This window comes from Mus musculus, chromosome 12 (assembly GCF_000001635.26).
Source record: "Mus musculus strain C57BL/6J chromosome 12, GRCm38.p6 C57BL/6J".
Taxonomy (NCBI): domain Eukaryota; kingdom Metazoa; phylum Chordata; class Mammalia; order Rodentia; family Muridae; genus Mus; species Mus musculus.
The window spans coordinates 81025709-81050073 of NC_000078.6; the positions used below are offsets into that span (position 1 = coordinate 81025709).

The 24365-nt window shown below is 46.7% G+C and overlaps 1 protein-coding gene across 2 annotated transcripts in view; it reads left to right on the forward strand.

Moving 5' to 3' along the window:
• Positions 1 to 1099: 1099 nt before the first annotated feature.
• Positions 1100 to 24365, forward strand: part of Smoc1 (SPARC related modular calcium binding 1) — a 159607-nt gene continuing 136341 nt past the window's right edge. For both annotated transcript variants that reach the window (NM_001146217.1, NM_022316.2), the window contains exon 1: positions 1100 to 1450. In NM_001146217.1, the coding sequence (NP_001139689.1) occupies positions 1355 to 1450 (96 nt within the window). In that variant the 5' untranslated portion in view covers positions 1100 to 1354. The remainder of the gene's footprint in view (positions 1451 to 24365) is intronic.

Genomic DNA, 24365 nt, shown 5'->3' on the forward strand with positions numbered 1-24365 from the left:
CGGGTCTCTTGCGGGGAAGGCAGCAGACACTTTGTTGGGTTGAAGTGAGTGTGTGTGATGCGATGTAGCTGTTACCATTTTCAGGGTGGCCTCTTGGACCACTATGGAAAGAGCTCTAGCACCTGATAGGCCTGCTTAGAGCTGACCTATACAATCCAGGCTTGGGCTCCCAGGAAATTGCTCCTTGGAGGTCTCTAGGATATCTGTGCTCACAGAACACTCCTCCATCTCCTCCATTCATAACTTTCCTCCTCCCAATATGGGACCAGGATTCCTGGGACTGCCCTCTCCTCCCCGGCCTCCGCCCCAGCGTTGTTAGGCCACAGAGAAGCTGCTCCTGTGTTCTTTAAGTTCAGACTGATTAGCCAAGATGCCCGGGTTCTGACCGCAGGTCACATGGACCATAGGGCCATAGGGGTAGTTTACTGGACCCTCGGGGGACCCACCTTAGGCTGCTTCGGTTCGCCTCCGTCAGAATTATCTCAGGCAGCCGCTGTGGAACTTGGGTGTCACCCGTAAGGAGATTTTTTTTTTCTTTTTGAAATAAATGAATACCTCTTCCCGTAGGTCGCAGCTCACTCTGTGGGCCGCACCTGGTGGTTCCCCAGGTTGCCCTTGATTTTGCGGCCTCCGGGAAACATTTCTCAAGGACTTTGGGTCATTTGGAGCTATTTTCCCTGCCTGCTTCATGGAGCTGTTGCGACAACTCAAGCCTAAGAACTAACACACGATAAGTGTGTAAGGCTTCTTTACTATCCAGGTGACCATTCAGGAGGGACTGAGGCTGCTGGAGCGCGCGGAGGTTCCCAGCGAGGACTTGCTGAGAAAAAGTTACTCTTTATCCCAGCCTCTGCTGGAGCCCACTGTGGCCGGGAAGCCAGTGTAGCTCCTGGGGGGGTGGGGGGTGGGGGTGGGGGTGGGGGTGGGGGTGGGGGTGGGGTGGGGTACTGACCACGAACCGCCCCTCTCATCTCTCTCCCATTGGCTTCCACCTGCCGGAGGGTCGGCTGCTACAGGCCTCTCGACCCGTCAGTCAGCCTCTCCGGGCCCCGCCCCTCCCCTCCCGGGGTTTATAACGGGAATTCCCATGGCCCGAGCTCCCGCATCCAACCTGCTGTCGCCGCGGCCACGCCGAGCGCAGCAGGCGCCACGCGCAGAGCACACGCTCGCACTCCAGCTCCGGGCCTCCGCCGTTCATGACCGTGACCCCGGGCGCAGGCTCCTCCAGCCCCTGCCGCTGGCTCTTCGGCCACTCCCAGCTGCTGCAAGGGTCCCCACCTCCCCAAGTGCTTTGAAGCTAGCCTGAGCCCCCCTGCCCGCTGCCCGCTCGTGGCTGCCCGGCTCCGCTGGCACCATGCTGCCCGCGCGCGTCCGTCTGCTCACGCCCCACTTGCTGCTCGTGTTGGTGCAGCTGTCCCCGGCCGGCGGCCACCGCACCACCGGCCCCAGGGTAAGTGCGTCTCCCAGCTGCGCGCGCCCACCTGCGCTTGGCCGCTCATCTACAGGAGGGGGAAGGGAGGTGTCAGACCTTGTCCTCGACTTTACCGTCTAGTCCCTTGCAGGCCTCTTGGAGAAGTTGCTGAAATAAAATTTCATTGCCCCCCTCCTTCCCCGCCTTTTCTTGTAGCACTGACTCCCCACGACCTGTCACCGGTGGGTTTTCTTTCTCGAACTTCTCCTGAGGTTTTTCTCCTGGGCCTCCTAGGTCGGTGGGATCTCGGCCTTGGCTGGAGCAGAGTTTCCCTATGTTGTCGCTGCACCAGTCCCTCGAGCTGGCTTTCTTGGCAGGCAGAGGGTGTGTGTGTGTGTGTGTGTGTGTGTGTAGAAGGGGCGGGGGGGGGCACTCTGCCTAGAGAGTTTTAGGTTACCCGCGAGCCACACAAGGACCTTGTGTTGTTGTTGTTTTAAAAAGCAATCGCTGCTCGTAAAACCCACAGCAGATAATTTTAATGCCCCCCTCCTGCTGGCCTGGCCCTGGAGGAGTGGCAGGGGTAGGGAGCCGTGGAGAAGTTCGGAAGAACTTCTCCCCTGGGTTGGATCGGTTGAACCTTGATCTGATTGGAGTTTCTGAACCACACGAAATGTGCCAATTCTGTGCACAGGACGGGTTGTCCAGGGCATTGTAAAAAAAACGGGAACCAGCAGCACCGTGCTCATTTCTGGTCTAGATTATTGTTCTCCCTGCTCCCTCCTAATGGTCTAATAAAGAATTTCACTGCCTTAAAAATGTATTTGTTAAACCACCTAGAGGTTCCTTTGGCAACACGTAAGGGAGGCAGTCTCTGGGCAAGGATCAGGGTCAGTAAGATCAGAAGCCGGACCTCTGGGTAGCAGCTTGCCCGCTCCCATTCTGCGAGAATCTCTCTGGGAAAATAGCAAGGATTTGACTTCTGAGCAAATGAAGTTGGCTTCTCCACCAAATTGTGCTTTCTTCCCTGGATATCCTCTGGCCCCATTTCCTGGATGGCTAGCCCCATTACCACCTGTTCCCATAGCAGCTTCTTTATTCCTGGCCTTTGCTACCCGGGAATCATCTTTATAGCTGCAGTGTATGGAGGAAAAGCTTTGCAAAACCTGACTTAACTTAATGGCTACCCAGATGCTGAGCTGCTCACATCCGAGCCCACCTATCACTGGGAGATCAGATTTGCAGCCACTTAGGAAAGAAAAGTGTTTGTCCCCGTGTCGGGCCGGCCCGTGCTTTTATGGCCCAGATGTGCAACAGCAGCGGCTAAAGGCGGCAGATTAGATCCAGGGTGTGTCATAAATCCTCGACAGCATTCCCAAAGCTAGGGCAAGTTGGGGCTCCAGGAGCGGTTTTATGGATGCAGATGAGGATGCCTTTTAAATGAAGCTGATGGTTTGATATGGGGACTCGAAGCTCTTAAATTCTGAGGTCAGGCAAGAGAGAGCCATGGTGTTCCCTCCAATAATTAGGAACAGTCAAGACAAAGATGCAGACCAGAGCACCCCGACTGCAATCTGGATGCCCGCCCACAGGAGGGTCGAAAGGAGAGAGGCCCTCCGACAAATGGTGGGGGCATTGCTTGCTGCCGGGCGTGTCTAACATCCCAAGCCATATGGCTTTCCTTCCTTACCTCCTGGAACTGGAGAAAGCAGCTTTTAGGAGAAAGCTTGGACTTTAGGGGAAACAAACTCTAAGCTTTCTGACAACTTCTTCAGTTTATTAATTTGACAAAAAGTGGTGGAAGATAAGCAGTACCTGTAAATAGGCTTGCTTATGTCTTAGCTTGCTCTCTGTCTCTGTCTGTCTGTCTGTCTCTCTCTCACACTCACACACATTAATTAACACTGCTCTTTTAAAAAAGATTTACTATCTTTAGTTATGTGTGTGTATATATATATATATATACACACACATAACTATATATATAACTATAACTATAACTATAACTATATATATATATATATATATATATATATATCTATATCTGTAGATGACTATAGGGATGTGAATGTAAGTCCCCTCAGAGGCTAGAGGTGTCAGATCCTCTGGAATTGGGGGTTGCAAGCTGCCTCATATGGGTTCACAGACCTGAACTTGGGTCCTATGAGAGAGTATCAAGTGCTTCTAACTACTGAGACATCTTTCCCGCCAGAAAGGAGCTCTCTTATGCATGTGGTTATCTGGTTGCATTTATTTATGAACATTTGGGCTTGGCCTTTTATACAATCTCTTATGAACAAGAAAGGCAGCTTTTTAAGGCTAATTTTGGGGATAGGGAAGTAAAACATGGGGCTGACTGTCTTGTTTGAATCCCACATAGTATGTGTATGTGTGTATATCTATCTATCTCTCTCTATCTATCTCTCTATCTCTCTATCTATCTATCTATCTATCTATCTATCTATCTATCTATATCTGGGTGGTTTGCATGAGTTACATTGTGTGTTTCCAGTTAAAGAGAAAGGCGACTCCATGAAACAATTCTAAACCCCATTGCACCAGGAGAAGCTGCAGAGCAATCTTTCTTATCCATGTTGGTAAAGAATTATGCTTGGATTTCAACCCTGTCTCAAAAGATACCAGCTTCCCCAGAAATGTGGCTCTGGTCAAGAGCCACAGGGTCATAGGAAGAGCAGAAACATCTGGCTTGTTGCAGAATTCCCTTTGGGCACCCGAGGTCTCCTCTCTTAATCTTTTGAGTGACAGAAGCTTAAGGATTGCCATCTTTCCCAGCTGGCTTTCTAGGAAACCGAGAACATGCCCTTTCGCTTTAACTATCTGACTCACTAATTGAGCTCCCTTGGGGCCTAGACCCCAATCCTTGCCCCCTTTCTGCTTCCTGCCTCCCTTCATAAAATTTCTGACATTTGTTTGACTCTGGAAACCACCAGCTATCAAATATCAGATTGGAGGTTGCTCTATAGGAAGCACCTGATGCTCCGAGGTCTAAGCAGCCACTTAGCTGTCTGGGAAGCTGGTCAGCATCCTTCAGATTATGTAGCAGGCGGCCATTTCTTTCATCCTGCAAAACTTACTGAAAAATGTTTCAGGGGAGAAAGGGCGAGAGGGAGAGGCGGATGAAGTCTGAGTGATGCATAGACCAAGTGAACAGTGTTTGTTTAATCTTCTATCTGCCCTTGAGGGTAGGGATGGGATGGAGGCTGAGACTGAACCCATCTTGTCTATCCATGTATCCCCAGAACTCAGTATGGGTCCAGGCACCTGGGAGAGATTTACTCTGTCAGTGTTTGTGGAATGAAAGCTAGAAAGAGTACAGATAACGAATGTTTAATGATCTCTAAGCAACACTGGTGTTTGAGTAAGACCAGAAGCTGGAAACATTTAAGAAATATGAGAGAGGCTGTACAGTGATGGTGCACACCTTTAATCCCAGTACTCCAGAGGCAGGTAGGTAGATCTCTATGAGTTCGAGGGCTGCCTGGTCTACAGAGTGAGTTCTGGGACAGCCAGGGCTACACAGAGAAATCTGTCTCGAAAAACAAACCAAACCAGATAAAATCAATGTGAGGAATAGGAGAATATGGGAAAGCCAAGGATGTGAGTCAGAAACTGAGTTCATAATTAAGTGTATTCTTTGCTCCCCCACCCTTTATTTAGGTCTCACTATGTAATCCTGGATGGCCTGGAATTTGCAATATAGAACAGGCTGACCTTGAACTCGCAGAGATCTGCCTACCTCTGCCTCCAGAGCACTGAGATTGCCACGGTGCCCGGTGCCCGGCAATCTCTCTTTCTTCTTACCTCAACTCCAGCTCCAACATCGCTCTCCTGGCAATTGTCAACTTTTGAGTCCTTCCTTCTGCAGTGAGCATCTCCTGCCACTGTGATCCATCCCTTCCTGCCAGGACAATTCATGCCTGATCCCATCTTAGAAATGAGGAACCTTGCAAGCTCTTTGAAGCAGATGAGGAAGCTGACTCAATCTGTGTGCTGGTCAGACTGTAAAACGTTTGCCCGGCAGGTACAGATATGCATTTGGCCATGTATGGTGATATCTGGTCTGGACCCCCTCATCCAACTGCCATTTGCAGTGACTGGCTCACAAGCTGGGCTGAGTGAGGGCAGAGGAGGGTGACTGAGCATCTTAGATGGGACATTGGCTTTTCCTCTACCCAAAACCTCCGTGTCTAACTCCTGTTTGTCAAAAGGAAAACAGCTTCTGGGCCCTTTCTTCCCATCAATCAGACTGTCCTACCTCGGTGTCAGCACTAGGCTCTTTGCTCTACTTAGATATTCTTCCTGTTGTCCAATCCTTCTTCTTTCCACGAAGGAAAGTTCACCTGAGATGCTGCTGCTCAAGGGCTAAGATGAGAGCTCGATTTAAACATTTTGGTAGAGCTGGTATGTGACACTTAAAGAAACCAAACGAAGGAGGTTGGGGGAAGTAACCCTCCTCTAAGAAGTGCTAGGCTAGGCACCATGGCCAATTTGCTATCATCGCGTCTCTGAAGTTGAGGAGTTACATTTGGTGCAGCCTAGCAATTCTACTCCTAGGCACATGTGCCTCGGAGAAGCTCAGGCCGGCAAGGATGCAACTGTGTGCCACTGTGATGTTTTTCCCACAAGCTTGGAAGGAGCCCAGCTGCCCATTAGTGGGAGGACAGACGAACAAACTGGGAGGAATTCACACTGTGAAAAAGTCTACTTGCGCCAAACATAGGAACAATAGCCCCATGTGAGATGTTGGGAGATGGCTCAGTAGGTAAAGTGCTTGCTATGCAAATATGAGGACTTGAGTTCAAATCCCCGGAACCCACTTTAAGTCAGGGTTGGCACTATATATCTGTAATTCCTGTATTTCTATGAAGGGTTGGTACTGTATATTTGTAATTCCAGTATTTCTATAGTCATGGGAGAATCCCTAGAAGCTCTTGAGCCAGCTACTGAGGCATTTGTAGTGACGAAACAACAAAGAGACCCTGTCTCCCCAGAAAGGAGGTGGGAGATGAGGATTGACAATTGAAGCTGACCTCTGACCTCAACATGGGCTTCTGTACTCACACTCATGGACACACATGTTGTGGATTTGGTCTAATGCTTATATTATGTTAATTGAGTCCCCCACATTGCATGAGAATCCACATGTGAGAATTTGCATATAAGATACTCGAGGGTCCCTGCCCCTAGTTGCTTCTGATTGATAAATAAGGTTGCTGGTGGCCAGTGACTGGGCAGGAGACAGAGGTGGGACTTGAGGATTCATGGGCAAGGGGACTGAGAGAGGAAGAGGATGGAGAACTGCCATGGTGGGAAGGTAGAAAGACCAGGCCTGAGAAGTGTAGGACAGAGTCTGCCACCATGTAAGAAATCAGGGATCATGGCCCAGGAGGGCTGCAGGCCTGGTTCCAGGGTGGCCAGGATGAAATATAGCTTTTAGTAAGTAATAATTCAGGAATATCGGAGGGGAGAGTGTGCTAGCTGCGTGAAGGTTTGGAGTGGCGCAGCCATGGAGCTACTTAAGGCATATTAAATATAAGGCTGTGTGTGTGTGTGTGTGTGTGTGTGTGTGTGTGTGTATGTGTCTTTCATTTGAGAACTCAGAGCATTGGGGTGGGCAGCAAGGAATTCATGTCGCTGGCAGGGTGATTTGAGCAGGATTAATCGCCTACTACAACACATACATGCACACATTTACACATGTCACCCACATGCACACATATACATTGGACATGTCCGTACGCACAAAGGTGAAAGTTGATGACTCTCAGCAAAGCAATATTCAAGAAAAGAAACATACCAAAGGAGGCAGGGTGACATCTTTTATCTGTATCTATAATAAAACTAGCTAAACCAGAAAATCAAAGTAACTAGGATGCTGGCTTGGAATGAGTCATAGGGTGGAAGGGTTAGATTGGTGGGGAAATCATATGGTCAGCTTCAGTACATTTAGTGAGAATAAGAGGGGGTGGCTCCAATCTTCTTGTCCATTATTAAAGTTATAATAGCTGATTAAGTAAAAAGTAAAATACGCCCCGCACAAATCAAAGTACGTCATAAACTAAGAACTATGATTAATTCAGTTCTTTGCACCTGAGGCCAAATATGAGTTCCCAGGGCCAGGGGCTCCTTCCTTCCCTCTGTTTCTTTCTCTTCTTCCAGATGTGTCCTTATCTAATGTGTCCCACTAGGAAAGGAGTATTATCATTGATTCAGTTCTTAGGTCCAGGCACAAATGTGGATAGCAGTTGGCCTAGCCAAGGATAATTTTGTGTAGGTAAAAGAATTTCTTTAAAGCTTAATTTTATTTTTTAGTAAGGTATAAACTTATAGAAGATGTCACGCTGCTTCGTTTGGTATGTAGGTTAGGATGGATCCTAACCACAAGCATATATGTTCTTAGTTCCTCTGAGTATAGCTGTATCCTAGCTGGTGTGACTCCTGAGCAGCCTCTGTGCGATGGAAGCCGGAGAACTGTTTCTCTTTTGACTGGGGCCTTGGGTCCCACATCCTCCCTTCTCTCCACGTTCCAGGGGCTTGGGTGGGTGTAGAGTCCTGCACACAGCAGGTACAGGGTGGCCTTTCTCTCCAGACCACATAGAGATTTATTGTTCAGGCGGCCAAGTTCTGGCATGGCTGCCAGTGGTGAGGCTTGTCAGTGTGGAAGGGCCCCTCCTTCTGTGTTTGTCACTGAGCTGTTTGGAAGAGGACAAGGGTTGAGTTGCTGAGGAGAAATCGATCGGAGCTGCCGTGAAGCCTGCCAAACAGGGTTAGCATTGTGCACGGTACGTGCTCTGCACAGCTGTGAGTCACCCGGGGGATGAGAGAATTGGGTCTCCAGGAGCGCTTCCAGCCATTCCCACGAAGACCCACAGGTCATTCTAGCAACGAATTGGCTTTTCCTTTGCTCTGACATCATTCCAAACTCAATTGCTAGATCACAAAATAATCTTCCCTGTGGCCACTGCCTTAGCTTATTAAAGGTCTGGAGCCGTGTGGAATTTTTAATATTTCTTTGGTTGGTTTCTGCTTTCCTTTCGCAGGGCCAGTGTGGGGCAGCCTCCACTCTGCAGGGAAGGCAGCTCTGGTTCCAGTGGAGATTTCCCCAGTTAATCAGGCTATGCATCAGGTGACTCAGAACCCGACAGATACCTTATGCCTCTGAGCAACCTTGCCCTCCTATAAATAACCAGTCTGCATGTGAAAGATGTGGAAGGCAGGGAGTGGTGGTGATGGTGGTGGTGGTGATGGTGATAGAAGCGCATGCTTTTAAACTCCAACACTCAAACAGCAGAGGCAGGCAGATCACTAAGTTTGAGGCCAGCCTGGTCTACGAGTGAGTGCCAGGACAGCCAGGGCTACACAGAAACCCTGTTTGGGGGTGGAGTGGGAAGAGAAAAGAAAAGAAAAGAAAGGGAAGGGAAGGGAAGGGAAGGGAAGGGAAGGGAAGGGAAGGAAAGGAAAAGAAAAACCAAATCAAGCCAAACAACCAAATAATATTCTACAAGGTTGATCTTATTGGCAGTGAGAAACATAGGGTTTTGTGTGTGTGTGTGTGTGTGTGTGTGTGTGTGTGTGTGTGTATGCGCACGTGAAAGCAGAGGCCAGAAGACAGCCTTGGGTTTGTCTTTTGTGTTTGAGACCGGGGTCCTTCACTAGTCTGGAACTTGCTGAGTAGATCTGGCCGGTTGACCAGGGATCTTCTAGTTTCTGCCTCCTGGTTGCTGGGGTCCATCACCACACAAGCTTTATTTTACAACGTGGGCTCCCTGGATTGAATTCAGATCCTGGCTTGCTCAGGAATTGAAGAGCGCTGCCTAACCCTGGGAGAATGGGTATTTTTAGACTGGATAAGCATCTCTCCAGGACAGAGCCTAGGGTTCAAAAGAATTGCTGGAGCTTTCTTGAATCCCTAGGGCAGGGGGCAGGGACAATAAAAGTAGGAAGTGAGTGAATGAGGTGCTGAGCATTCTGAAAAGACAGAACCACCCACTGCTCCAAAGCAGGGACAGGTGCTGCCCAGTAGAACTTTCTGCAGGGCTCTGATATTAACCACATCTACTGTAGCTACTACACACTTGAAATGTTGTTAACACACCCAAGGGACCAAATGGCTTTTGATTAACATATAATAATCACACATAGCGAATTTCATTGTTACATTTTCATACATGTATATAATGTATGGAGATCATATTCACACCACATACCCTTCTCTTGCCCTGCCCCCACTCCTGTTGACCTCATTCCTTTCCCCCATCTCACATAGCCACGCCCTCCCCTTCCCTTCTCTTCTCTTTCCACCCATTAAGTTTAATTCAGGTACTGGTTTACAGGAGTTGTTTACTGGAGTATAGGTGATGGCCTTTTACAGGAGCCTGGACACTTTACCAGAGGCTACACCCAGAAGCAAATGTCTCATCCTCTTTCAGTAGCCGTTAAGAGCTACACGATCCCCAGGGAAGTGTAGGACTTTGCCATTCTTCTCCCCTTCCACGGTAGAAAGTTTCTGGACCCAGTCTTGTGTGGGTCATAGCAACTGCTGAGATTCAGAGGGTGCAGCTGCGGTGTGACTCCCAGATCCACCGCCCTGGACCGCATCCTCTGACTCCCACATTCTTCATACCCCCCTTTCCTCAGTGTTTCATGAGCCCTGGAGGTGCTGTTTGTTTTTGAGGCAGTGTCTCTTGTAGCCCAAGCTTTTTATGAATGCCCTTTGTGTAGCTAAGGTTACAAAGTTCTGTATACCTTTGCCCCAAGTGCTGGGATTGCAGGCATGTTCAACTATGCTTGGTTCAAGAATCCGTTTTCTTGTCCTTTTCGGCTTCTAGAAGCCACTCACAGTCTTTGGTTCCTGGTTCCTTCCTTCTTCAAGGTCATCAGTGATGGTCACGTGCTTCTTACTGGGCCATCTCGCTGATCTGCTGCCTCCTGCCGTTTAAGGAAGGACCTTGTGATAGTATCAGGTCTCGTTGTATGACACAGACTAATTTCAGGGCCACCCAGTTAGCAACCTTAATTTTTTTTTTTTTTTTTTTTTTTTTTTTGCCATATAACAAGGCTGTATCAGCCTTTAGAATATGGGCATCTTGGATGGGGCTTGGTCCTGGCTGGTTTTGTGTGTCAACTTGACACAGGCTGGAGTTATCACAGAGGAAGGAGCCTTTCTTGAGGCAATGCCTTCATGAGATCCAGCTATAAGGCATTTTCTTAATTAGTGATCAAAGGGGGAAGGTCCAGCCCATTGTGGGTGGTTCCATCCCTGGCCTGGCAGTCTTGGGTTTTATAAGAAAGCAAGCTGAGCAAGCCAGGGAAAGCAATCCAGGAAGCAGCACCCCTCCATGGCCTCTGCATCAGCTCCTGCCTCCAAGTTCCTACCCTGTGTGAGTTCATGTCCTCCTTTTGGTGATGAACAGCAACATGGAAGTGTAAGCTGAATAAATCCTTTCCTCCCCAACTTGCTTCTTGGTCATGATGTTTTGTGCAGGAATACAAACCCTAAGTCAGGTTTGTTCTGCCTGCTACACTCATTAAGGGTCTAGTACAGCTCCTGGCCCGTGGAAAGCACACAGTAAATGAGGTTGTTTTTGTGGCCTGTGTCTGCAGTCTCTTTTCAAGTAGGAGTCCTTCATGGTAAAGCTGCTTAATTTTTTTTATGGACTCCACCTTGCCCAAGAGCAGGTGCTTAGTGAATGTTTATTAAATAATGGAATTTTCAATAAATGTGGATGGTTTCTTTTTTATAAAGATATATTGGACAATAAAAAAAAAGTAAAACGCAAACCAGAATATATGAGTAAAAAGAAGAAAGTCGGTTCATATAAGAGAAATTGGTGGGCAGTGTTTTGCTGGAAATAGTGTTATCATGGGGATGCTCAATATATGCCGTGCATTTTTAGCAACCATTAAAACAGTTTTATGTACAGTAACATCTTTCAATCTCACAGTAAAATAATACAAATTAAAATAGGCATGGGCGTGTGACCCCAGGCCACTTCTCTGGAGCCTTCCCTAAATGCTGCAGAGTCTGTATTTGTTGTCTCAGAAGGCTATCCTCAGGAGAGTCCAAACCTGTGGTCTCTCTTCCCAGCACAGCTGCTGGCTACCTCCCTCCTGCTTGCCAGAGCTCCTCCCCGCCTCCCCGATGCAGCAGCAGTTTCCGTGTCCCTCTTGTGCCTTGTGGCAAGTCCCAGGCGAGGCTGATTCATGGTTAACCTGCAGATTCAGTCTCCATCATGGTTGGCCATGTCAGTCAGGTCTGCTTTCTAAGGGGAGGAACTATTAGCACCAGGTCTCCTGCTTGTTTTTTGAGTAGGCTTTGAACCCACTCTGCTTTAAAGGAGCATTTTCAATTAACCTCAGCAGGACACAACTATAAAAATTATTTATTGCCACTGGTGGGAATATAAATTAGTACAATCACTTTGTAGAATTACAGTTGAAGTTGCACACACTTCTCGACCTTGCAGTTTTTTTCCTGTTACATGCCCTAGAAAAATGCCCTTAAGTTGTGTGGAGAGACGCATTCAAGGATGTTCATAATAGCATTTGGTGATGGCCTAACATTGGAAAGTAGCTAAATGACTGTCAACAAAAGATTAGGAAAATAATTTATGGTATATCCAAATATTGGACTATTACATAGCACCAAACATGACTATTTAATGATTAAATTAATTAATTCCATTACTAAAAAAGAGAGTGTACAAAGGTACATTGAAGAAGAATACATAGTCCAGGCTACAAGTTATATGAAGGTTGTTAAGGATAAAGGCATGTGAAAAGCACACATTGTGTAGAGGTATACATAGATGTGAAAATATATGAGAAAATTAAGGATAATTATAATGTAAAGGTTATTTTAATGGCTCCCTAGGGTGAGAAGGTAAGGCAGGAGAGGGATACATTGATGGGACATAGACTTGCAAGGAGTTGGCAGTGTTTTTGTTTGTTTGTAACTGGGCGAAAGCACATGGGTTTCAAAGTTTCATTTTGCATATGTTCAATAATACATAAGAAAGTTCACAAAAGATTACAGTGCATTAGAGCAATAACAAGAAAGTTTGTTTTGATCTTAAAAATAGCTTAGAAATATTTTTTTGTCTGTGTATATGCGTATGTGTGCATGCATGTGTGTATGTGCGGAGTGCATGCATTTGTGCATTTGTGTGTGTGTGCAGGCATGTGCACATGTGGAAGTCAGAAGGCAGCCTTGGGTGCTGGTTTTTCCTTCTCTCCTTGAGACAGGGTCTCTTATTGATCACCACTGTGTATATCTCATCTTGTTGTAGGTGCACTGGGATTCTGGAGTCAGCAACTCTACTTTGGCTGCCTTTTACATAGGTCTTAGGAATCCAAACTCAGGCTCTCACACATACACAGCAAGTGAGCCATCTCCCCAACTCCACAAATGAACAACTGAAAGGGCTGCTAAGTGGTGGGGAGCATGCCTCTCTTCTTCTCAGAAGGAATGTACTTCTAAATATAAAATTCTTTAATCAAGAAAACCTTAAAGCATACATAAAGAGGGTAGTGGAATGGACTCACATGGAATCCCATCCAGCAACACTATGACCAGCTCAGGGCCAATCTCCCTCCCACCATCATGTTCCTAGTCCCCTCTTCAGATTATGTTGAAGTAAATTTGACATTGCATTTTATCCTCAGAAATAATTTCACTGACGTGATCACGTAGGCAACGGGTCAGCTCTACAATGCTCTGTTGCTAGGCTGGGTGAGATGAACTCACATCCAAGTTACAATATTATTTACAGTGAGATTGTTAGGATGTAAGCCCACAGGAAGGCATACCTATATGGGATTGTTGGGGGATGTAAGCCCACTTGTATACCTTTAAAAGATTAGGATACATTAACAAAATCTAATCACAGAAGTATACATATCACAACCAAAGATTATCAACAGTTCATTAGTATAATCTAAACAATCAGCATTCAGCTCTCCACAATTATTTCAAAACATTTTTCCCCTGTTTGCTTGAATCGGGATCTGAATTAGAGCCACATGTGACCAGTGCCTCCATCTTTTAAATCGTCTTTGATCTATGGGTTCCTGTGTGACTCCTTCCTTCCTTTGTAACTTGTTTGTTGAATTGCAGAATTTTCCACCTTAGGTTTATGGCTTGCATTCCCACTGTGTTGGGTATTTGTCTGTTTTATTATTTTTGATCTTTCGAGTCAGAGTCATGCTATGTAGCCCTGGCCCTGCTGCGTACAACAGTCTGCACTCCGTTGGCTGTGATCCTCCTGCCTCTGCATCCACGGTGCTGGGATTACAGATGTGAGCCACCACACCCAGCTTCCCGTTGAGTTTTAAATGCGCCCCTTTTTTCTTTTTTCTTACTTGTAAAATGGGCGATCTGTAGGTTTAAGCAGATACTGACAGGCTGGCTAGGTGTTTGGGGAGTTGGTGCGCACTTCCTTCAGGAGGCATGTAATGCCTGTGCCACCCCTGTGCCATCCACCATCACTGATAGACCTACATTTAGTGTCCTTTAAAGATATTGGACCTGGTTGTACAGAAATGGGTGTCTGGTTTTGGGTATTGCTGATGACACCTTGGCATGGTTGTGGAGGGGCAGGGGGACATGGTGCTGTTGCTCTCTTCTTAGTGCTTTAGATGGGCGGGCTGTACGTGACCACAAACCTGCAAGCTGTGTCCCAAGGTTGGCTGTGCAAAGGAAGCCTCCTGATTTCCCGGGGAAATGGAGGGATCGTGAGGAAGTGAATTGTTGTATTCTCTGTTGTGAATGGGGAGGACTCCAAGGTCTAACTAGACCATCTTGTGGGACCTTGGGTTGGTTTGTGGGAATTTATGCTCCAAGGAACAGACCACTGTTTTTTGAGCTGGCTAAGACAGAAAAGGTGATTTGACAGCTGAGCTGACAGAAGGCCCTGAGGTGTGATGGGCTGAACTGTGTCTTCTGCAAGTCCATTGAAATCTAATCCCCCAGTGTCAGAATGTGTATATTTAGAAATAGGGCCTTTTAATTTAATTTTTAGTTTAAATTTGCATAGTTTGATATTATATTATAGTTAGAAACCTGACATATTACCATAATAATATGAAGAATATTTATATAATAATATTTTTATGTATCAGTGAAAATGAATCTGAATAAAATTTAAAAAATGGCAGAGAAACTTAGCCAAGTTAATTATAATAAAATAAGGTCTTTAAAAAGGTACTTAAGGTAAACTGAGGCTGTTTAACCAGACCCTCCTCTAATCTGACTGGATTTCTTATAAGAAGGGGTTAGTGGCTGGGGCTACAACTCAATTGATGGAGTAGTATTTATCTAGCTGCAATTGTATCCTTAGGAGTGAGGGTCCATGCTTACAATCCTAGTACTCACATGAAAGATCTGAGATAACTTGGCAGCACTGAGTTCAAGACCAGCCTGAGATACAAAGGAAGAGGAGGGAGAAGAGGAGGAAGAAGAGGAGAAGGAGGAGGAAGAGAAGGAGGAGGGAGGAGAGGAGGAAGAGGAGGAGGAGGGGGAGGAGAAAGAAGGAGAGGGGAGAGGGAGGAGGGGGAGGAGGAGGAGAAGAAGACACATGGATACCAGGGCCACAAAAACCCTACAAAGGGGCAGCCAGTGAGCAGCTATCTGTAAGCAAAGGAGATTAGAGTCTGGAAGCCAACCTTGATCTTGGACCTCCAGCATCCGTCGCTGAGGGGAAATAGTTTTCTGTTGTTAAAGCCGCCCCAGCTCTGGCCTTTTGTTCTGGCAGCCCTAGCTGACTAGCACAGTGCTTTAAGGTTTGTTTACGCCAGTGGTTCCAGAGTGACATCGAATACTCTGGAGCCTTTCTCTCTCCCTTCCCTGCCTTCTGTGGAGTCTGTTTAATCCCTAGTCTAGCATTTCTCATGGCTGCTAGTCATGGTGAGGGGGTGGAAAGGGATGCAGGAGCCACAAGCGCAGTGTGTAGTTAGGTCTCTACATATACAGTGTAGAGTTCTGTGGGCAGGGAGGGTGGGGAGAAATGTATTGGACATTGGTGGTGAGAGCCAGCAAAAGGGCTATTCTCAAAGTGTAGCCAGTTCCTTCACTAATTAAATGACCTCCAAGGTTAGTCCCAGTGTAGACATTTCAAGAGCCAATTGAAAAAAAGAAATGTACAAAGACTCTGAACACTTTCAGAGTGCAATAGGTGGGTCATGTGAAGATCATCCCAGAAGTCCTGCAGCAGTGAAGTCATGATCACGAAAGTCCATAGTTGCAGGAGCCTCACTGATAGTTTCTCTTGTTGGCACGAGGCTAAGGACCACCCTGAACACTCTCGGCTAGTTAGGGGCAGAACTCAGGACTGATACCCTTGCCCCCACACCCCGCTGTTCTGTCCACAACTCTTCCTTTCCAAGATGCCCTGGAACACTTAGAAAGTCGATGCGTTCCAGCTAAGGGGAGGAAATAGCTTGAATTTTTATGGGAGATTGTGTTTCTGGGTTGCCTTTGGCGAGTTTAGCAGTTTCCAGTGGAGGGGGGTGGGGAGGACATGTGGCCCAAACCTCAGGACCCATGGAATCTTCACCATGGGTCTCTGCCACCTGGCTCCGCAGGCGCTTTCAACCCTCTTACCTCCCTCAGAGGGGAGAGTTGCTGGTTTCTCTGCAAACACTGGAGGGCTCAGTTAGGAGCACCTAGGGCAAGAGGCCAGCAACACAATTTGAATAAAGTATAAGTGGATCTTGGTGTCGGTCTCATAGAGCTTGTTTATAGCCAGGAGGTGGGTGCAGACACAGCCCAGCCTGATCTAGGATGACAACACCGCAGGAGCTGTGCTTGGGATTTGGCATCGTGGCTTCATGAGAGGCCTTTAAAAAATCGCCGTCCTTGTTGAGGCTGGGAATGGAAACCCTTGTTTTCTTGTGGAGGGTCTGGAAGTGTCTGGGCTCCCTTCTGGGGGCTCTTCCTACCTCTCAGGCAGTGACTTCAGAAAACCCTAACGTCAGGGACTGGACAGACAGCATGCATTACTGTCAGGCTTCTTGTCCCCTGTCTGCTTCTGAGGACCACACGTCAGTAGTGTGATGTTACATGTTCTCCGCCATCACGGTAGACACTTAGGAAAAGGCGGGGCTGTGAACCCCACCCACCTGTGGCTGATTCCAGGCGGCTCTTCCTTCCTTAAATCTGCACTGGCACAGAGAAGGAAATGAAGCTCTTCTCCCATGGCTGTGCTTCAGGGCATCCCGAGCCTCGGCTCTTGGCTTGGCTGCCTGCTTTCCAGCCCCTCGGAAGGCAGTGGAACAGAGTGTGTTGAGGCTGAAGTGATCTGAGGTCCATTAGGTCACAGCTATGCTGTTTTTCGGTGTATGCTTTTGGGTAGGGTGATGGAGCTCTAATTCCACTTTCCTTATCTGGAAGTGGAAGATATTACTTACTGCATTGGGTCATTGTGGACTCAAATGGAGCACGACTGGGTGCTCAGGAAGGGTTACCTATTCAGAAAAATGATGGACTAAGCAAAACCACGAGTGATTTTTTTTTTTTTTTTTTTTTTTTTTGGTTTTTTGAGACAGGGTTTCTCTATGTAGCCCTGGCTGTCCTGGAACTCACTCTGTAGACCAGGCTGGCCTCGAACTCAGAAATCCACCTGCCTCTGCCTCCCGAGTGCTGCAATTAAAGGCGCCCGGCCCACGAGTGATTTTTATGAAAATTCCTTTTAACATTTTATCTTCTTTTGATCATAGAGGATCTATCTCTGTGTGTGTGCATGTGCTGTGTATGGGTGTGTGTATGTGTGTGTGTGTAGCTCACAGGTCACTGTCCCGGGATCTTCTTCAACTTTTTTTTGAGAGATTATCTCACTAAAACAGAGGCTTACTGAATGGCTAAACTGGCTGGACAGCCGTCTCTGGAGATCCTTCAGTCACTAGAGGCCTGCTCCATCACACCTAACTTTTTATTGGAAGTCGAACCTGGTACCTCATGCTTGCCCAGGAAACATTTTTCCAATCGAGCTATCTCTCCAGCTCTCTCCCCCTCTTCTGACTCCCCTCCCTTTTCTCTTTGGCCATGGAACCCAGGGCAATGCACCTGCTCATAGTATTTCCTCATGGAAGGGCTTGTTAATGCTGAGTCGTCTCAAAGGGTCACTTCTCTGTCTGCTGAAAATGCAAAGGGGTTTTTATCTGGAATCTATAAAGATTCCAGTCTATAAGAGCCTGGTATGACTCCTGCAGGCAAAAACCAAACAAAACCAACCCACCTAAGTGCAGATATCCCCTTAAGCCTGTGTCGCTGGAGTTTTAAATTCTGGTCCTGTCCACATAATTGGTCCATTACACTTTAAGTTTTCCTACCACAGTGGCTACTATGGATTTCTCTCTCTCTCTTTCTCTCTCTCTCTCTCTCTCTCTCTCTCTCTCTCTCTCTCTCTCCCTCCACCCTTTGTGAACTGAGATTCTCTTCACCTGCCTCTCTGCCTCTCCAGTTTTGGGGGCAGAGGTTCACCCTAAGACCTCCCTTCTCTGGAAGGTCTAAGAAGGCTTGCTGGGCTTCAGTTCATTCAGACTCTTCCTCGTTGCTAGGGATGAGCGGAGACCTTAAAGCTCCTTTCACGGTCACCACGCCCACTTTATTGATCCAGTGGAGAGAGCGATTAGCAGTGGACCTTGGGGAGAGGTCTGCCCAGTTGCTGCTCAGCGCTGTGCTTTGCAGAGGTTGTCAGTATGGAGGGAGCTGAGGAGGAGAGCTGGGAAGATCAGCTGCTCCTAGTGCCCGCAGAGGCTGCCACTGAGCTCCGTGCTCCCCAGGGCCATGTTGAAGCACAGGACTGGGGTTCACTGTCATTGGAATCGGACTCTGCAAACACCTACTGAGTTATGTGCGAACCAATGCTCTAGCTCCCAACGCCTCAGAGTAACATGCAAATAAACATGTATATAAATAAGCTGATGACATGTATGTAAATAAGCTGACTAATTTACATACTGGCTTGGCTCCTAAGGGACAGATGCTTTTCAAAGCCCCGTAGAGGCTGAGCCATTTCAGGTGACATCCTTATGATGAAGGCATTGTTATTATCCTCATTTTATGAAAGGGGAAACTGAGGCAGAGAAAGCTTCGTGGTTCCGAGACATGCACGTTGGGTATCATGTTGTTTACTTATGACTTAACAATATGAGGAAAGTGTCAAGAGACTAAGCATGCTTTATGCCGTCTTCCATGCCCACAGAGTCCCCCCCTGTGTTATAGAAACCAGTGAACCATAGAGAAGGGAGCGCCCACATCCTTGTGGTCACCGTTACTGATTAGACATAGGACCGCAGTCTCAGCGGCTCAGTCCTAGACTCTGTAGCCATGTCTTTCTGGAGCTGGACATCATTAGCAAAACCTTGGCCTTTTCTCCACAGAGCTGAAATGGTACTTAAGGGTCTTAGAATATCTTGCACAGAAATCTGCTGAAGCAGTCTAACTCTGCAAAGGTGAGAAAAGGGCACGTCTCAAACGTCCCACAGGCGACTCTTAGGCAAGTAGCAGTATATTACATACTACAGGCTAAAATTGCAGAAGGGAATAAAACCTACTGGGCAAGGCTTGCAACCTACAGCCTGTGCGAATGTTGTTTGAAAGAACATAAAAACTACACATTTCGTTTGCTCTTGGCTGGGCCTGGTGGTGTATGGCTTTAATTCCAGCATTCAGGAGGCAGAAGCAGACATATCTCTGAGTTTCCGATCAGCCTGGTGTATTTAGAAAGTTCCAGGACAGCCAGGGTTACACAAAGGAACCTCATTTTGAAATCGAAACAAAACAAAATTTTATTTGTTCTTGCTAGTAGCTGCTTAAACCCACCCAGACAAGCTCCTATGAGAGGAGCCTCTGACGATGTCTGTCCTTTATCCCCAGGTCTTATGTTTCTGTCTGAGGCAAGAGAAACACCTTGTTTGGGGCTGGGACTACCTCTTCACTGACATGGAGTTAGCGGCTAGGTAGCCACAGGTCCACACAGTGATGTTTTAGACCAACACACACATCTGTTAACACCGCTGTGAAATTTAAAGTAAGAATTTCTTTTCTCAGCCTTGTCCCGTACTCAGGGTGTATGCTGGTGGACGAAGAGATGTAGTGCCGATCATAATCCTGGAGGGCATAATCCCAAATGGTGAAATCCGAGAGATCAAAACCCTTCAAGTCTAAAATCTAGAAAATCATCACCTTGGATGAGTTTGAAATCCTGAATGCCAAAGTCTTGGACGCCTTCCTCTTGATAAACCACAGTTCCTGTTGGGGAATAAAAGGAGAGAGGGAGAGAGGGAGAGATAGATAGATAGATGATAGATAGATAGATAGATAGATAGATAGATAGAGACAGAGAGAGACACAGAGAGAGACAGAGAGGAGAGGAGAGGAGAGGAGAGGAGAGGAGAGGAGAGGAGAGGAGAGGAGAGGAGAGGAGAGGAGAGGAGAGGAGAGGAGAGGAGAGAGAAATTCCAGGGGCAGGGGTCGGTCAGTGTGCTTGCCCTGTATGCAGGCTAGCTGACTGCATTGAGTTAGGTGGAGTGAATTCAAATCTACTTGGTGTTGATTCTGGTTATGCCTATGGGGCTTTTTCTAGAAGAGACTGGTGTGTGAGTCTGGGTGAGAATCCTGATGCCATCCAGTTGAGTAAGGCAGGAGACAAATACAGCAGGTGAACTGGTCTCTGAGAGCTGAGGCAGTAGTCTCATGGCTATCATCAGGATCCAGCTGTGGCACTTGAGGGCATGAACCAGTGCCCTTGGGGACCCCAGGCTTGTCTAGTTCTGGGGTCTTCCTCGATGAATGATTTTTTTTTGGTGCCTTTGTACATAGTGGTGACCGATTGGGGGTTTCGTTCAATCTCCATTATCTATATGATATTTTATGAATTTGGGCACATTAGCCAGCTGAGGCTACATAAAGAAAAACTTGTCCTCCCCCCCCCCAAAAAAGAAATTTCAAATGATTTTACTCTGAGTTACATTTTTGAAATGCTGATCTTTCAGAGTTTACGTTCTAGGGATTTTGGCCTTTGAAAGTTTCCCTGTGGCTTTTGCGATTGCGACCCCCATATCTCTGCCACTATTGCAAAATACCTGAGCTAATTAGCTTTCAAAGAGAAAAGGGGTTAGTTTGGTTCATGCTCATAGAGATTCTGGTCTTGTGCAATAGATCCATTGCTTTGGGCGTTGGAAGGGAGCATTGGATAGCGGCGGAGAGCATGTAGGGGTAGCAGAGGGCTTGCCTCATGGAAGAAAAAGAGGAAAAGAAAAGAGGTGGGGTTCCCCAGTCTCCTTCAAGGCCATCCCCCAATGACCTAAGAACTTTCCAGTAGGTCTTACTCCCCAAATGTTTCACGACTTCCTAATACCATGCTGGGACACCCCACACCAAAGTCCCGCATGTCCAGACCTGAAGATAAACTACCATATGAATATGTACTAGCCTAGGAGGCAGCAGAGAGATGGATGGGTTGGATTGGTTAGGATCATTTGCTCTGCTGAGAGTCTTTGTTTCAGGACCTGAGAGCTTTGGACTCAAAAGTACAGCTATAATTAGGAGGGGTGTGGGATTCATTCTCTCATATTTTCAGGCTTGTTGTCTTGTGGAGGTCCAGATTCCTTCAGGTTTTAATGTGATATTCTTAGGGATGCAGACAACTGAGGTGGCAGCGAGGAAATCACCTAATTAACTGTGGGCACAGATCTTCCTTGTAGTCCCTCGCTATTGGCATAAGCATCTCCACTAAATTGTATGAATTGTCCTATGATGGGTCCTTGGTAGACAAGGGGGAAGTGGTGTTTGCTCTCCTCCAGGAAAACCACGAATTAAAAGACAAAGCATTCAGATGATCCCGTTTGGGGCGGGGTGTCTGCAGAAGCGACTTGACTAATGTCTGAGAAAAGAGATCTTTTGCCAGGCTGAAGAGTTGTGCAAGTGGGTGTCGCAAAAAGGTTTTGTTCTATGCTTTGTTTTTCAGACACATAATGAGTTATTCAGTGGTGCACATGCCACCCCCTGGGTAACTGGGACTTGTCAGCTGGCAGAGTTGCATGACACATTAGGAGAGGGAAATTGAAGGCCTTCTGTGGTGGCTTTTTGCCCTGTCACCATCTGAGAGGCCTATTGTAAGAAGCATATGTTGATTGGGCCTACTGAGCATCTCTTTTCTCTTTATTTCAGGGAACACCCTTCTTTCCTCATTTTCAGTTCCCAAGGCTTCCGTGGACATAGCCCATCTTCCAGTTCCAGTGCATGTATGATCCAGACTGGGTCCATTAGTGTCTTAGTCAAGGAAGGTCATGTGGTACAATGTGGGCCAGTTGATTTGTGACATTGCCTTGTAATCATTGAGAGAAAGAGGCCTTAAGGTTGGTGGTCCTTTTGTCGCTAGAAAACAATACCCTTCCCTAGAAAAAAGCCAACACAGCAAAGCAAAGCTGATAGAAGAGAGAGGTTTTCTAATCACACATTGTTAGCAACTGGATTCAGCTATGCCTTAAATTCAAAGTCTCTCATTTATACGGAGCAGTGACTTCCTGTGTGTAAGTTAAATATGGTCACAATTCCTTCAGGGCTCCTTTGTCAAGAGGTGACATCTATTTCTTCATCTCTGGTTCCTAGCCACTAGACCACCAGGGAGAGGATTATTTCTCCATCTCCGAATCTTGGCTGTTTTCATGACTTGTGGATTTCACTGATGGAGACCGGTTATCAAAGGCCTTCCTGTTTCTGCCATCATTCTCCTTGCTTTTGTCCAAAAAGTGCCAATCAAGAAAGCCAATGTAGCTGGAGGAGGGAGGGTTCTATGGAGGAGAGCTGCAGCTCCCAGCCAACATCAGCTGCCTTAAGTGTTAGAGAAGATATCCTGGACTCCTGGCTTACTGATTCTCTGGCTGAATGCAGCTCATTGGTGCACACAGATGGACCAGTGCATGTACCACCCAGTCAACCCTGGAAACCAGAGTTGCTATTTTAAGTCAATGATCATGAGGTGGTTCATTATATATCAGTGAGTATCTGATGTACTTCCTTTTTGGTGTAAGTCATTTTGATTATCTATTTGGTTGTTAGCAACAGTATTCTGACCGTTGAGCTCCAGAATGTGCTTTTGAAAACTTACTCTGGCCTCTAAATGAAACCAGCTGTCTTAAGTGTGTGTGTGTGTGTGTGTGTGTGTGTGTGTGTGTGTGTGTGTGTGTTGGAGATGGGGTTGGTAGAACCTACTTCTTGTTTATGGCTGCATAACTTATTTTGTTGTTAATGTCACAATCTGGGAGTGTGGACTCCTCTAATAAATGTTCCTGATGGAGACCATTCCAATAGCTTTCTTCATTGGTCACTTGCGGGATTTACTACATGGCATTCCTCTGCTTCATTGGTAGGTTCTTTTTGTAGGCTCCTGTCTCTCGGAGTTCACTTCTGAGTTGCCTGATCTATCCTACACTACCACAGAGAGGTGGAGTGACACTTCCCACAAAGATGACAGAGGCAGTGAAGTTACACAGGCTCTAGAGTTTATAGCTGAAACCATTTAACCTGGATAAGCCTTTGTTTCTTCCTAGGAAAAATGGTGGTATTTCTTGATGGGGTTGAGGTGAAAAACTCATTAGAGAAGGTAGAGGAAAGGTCTGGCAGGCAATGTTGGTGGCCCAGATTTAACTGTGCCCTTTCAATGTTGTTCCTCTTGAGACAGGAGGATGGCATGAAAACCCCAATCTCATCTTTCTATTTTAACATTTGTATTAGATTATTTTATCTGTGTATTGTTTCTTCTTCCCCTTCTTCATTTCCTCCTCCTCCTCCTCCTCCTCCTCCTCCTCCTCCTCCTCCTCCTCCTCCTCCTCCTCCTCCTCCTCCTCCTCCTCCTCCTTCTTCTTCTTCTTCTTCTTCTTCTTCTTCTTCTTCTTCTGTGTGTGCATGTGTGTACACATGAGTGGTACCAAACATGTGGAAGTCAGAGGACAACTTGCAGGAGCTGGTTCTCTCCTTCTATAACACGGGTCCTGGGAGTTGAACTCAGGTCATTAGTCTTGGTGATAGGCACCTTTAGCCTCTGAGCCAACTTGTTGGTCGCCACCTCCCTTTTAGCACTACAAGGAATAATGTCTTGGTTTGCTTTCAGATTTGCAAAGGATTGGCTGTGATGAAGAGGACCTTTACTGGTAGCAGATCCTTTCAAATAGGCATGTGTTGTCATGGTGATTGTAATAGTGATAGAATATAACCAAGTTATAATATCATGTGATAATGTGTGTGACAGCATGGCGCTTGTCTTAGGTGCAGCCGGAGACACTGGCCTTATCCTTTCCAAGGAGGAGTGGCTAAGGCTATTTTGATAACATAGTCAAAGGAGTCCTGAGTCACATCAAAGATGAGAAGCAGATTTGATGAGGCACAAGGAAGAGTTGTTTCAGATGGGTTGAACTTGGATATGTTAAGTTGACTAAGAAATTAATACATTAGCATATATTATAGGTCAGATGTACCACCACAAATTTGTAAATGGGAGCTTAAGTCATATGCATGGATAAAGTTGACCGGAGACTGTGTGAGGAAGGTTATGCAGTGATTCGTTTGAAGCATGCTATCCTCAAGTGTAAGGAGACCCATGGGAGTATAGCAAGCTCCATTCAGTGGGTAACTCCAACATCTCATAGTGTAGGGATGATTCTTCTGTCTAGGAAGAGAGAGTCTCCTGTTCATTTCTCATGACCAGGGAGAGCGCATCCATCCAGTGGGGGTAGTGCTGTAAGTCTTCAGTCTTTGGCAATACAAGAAGACGAGGCTTCTTTCGGTTCTAGAATATTTGATTTTGGAGCCTTGAGTGGAGGGAAAACTTGAGGTTTTCATGATTTGAAGAACTCAGGGCACAGGGAGAATATAGGATTGGGGGTTGTGTTCTGGGCAACAGTCATGCAGGCCACATAAGGGCACCAGCAGAAAACC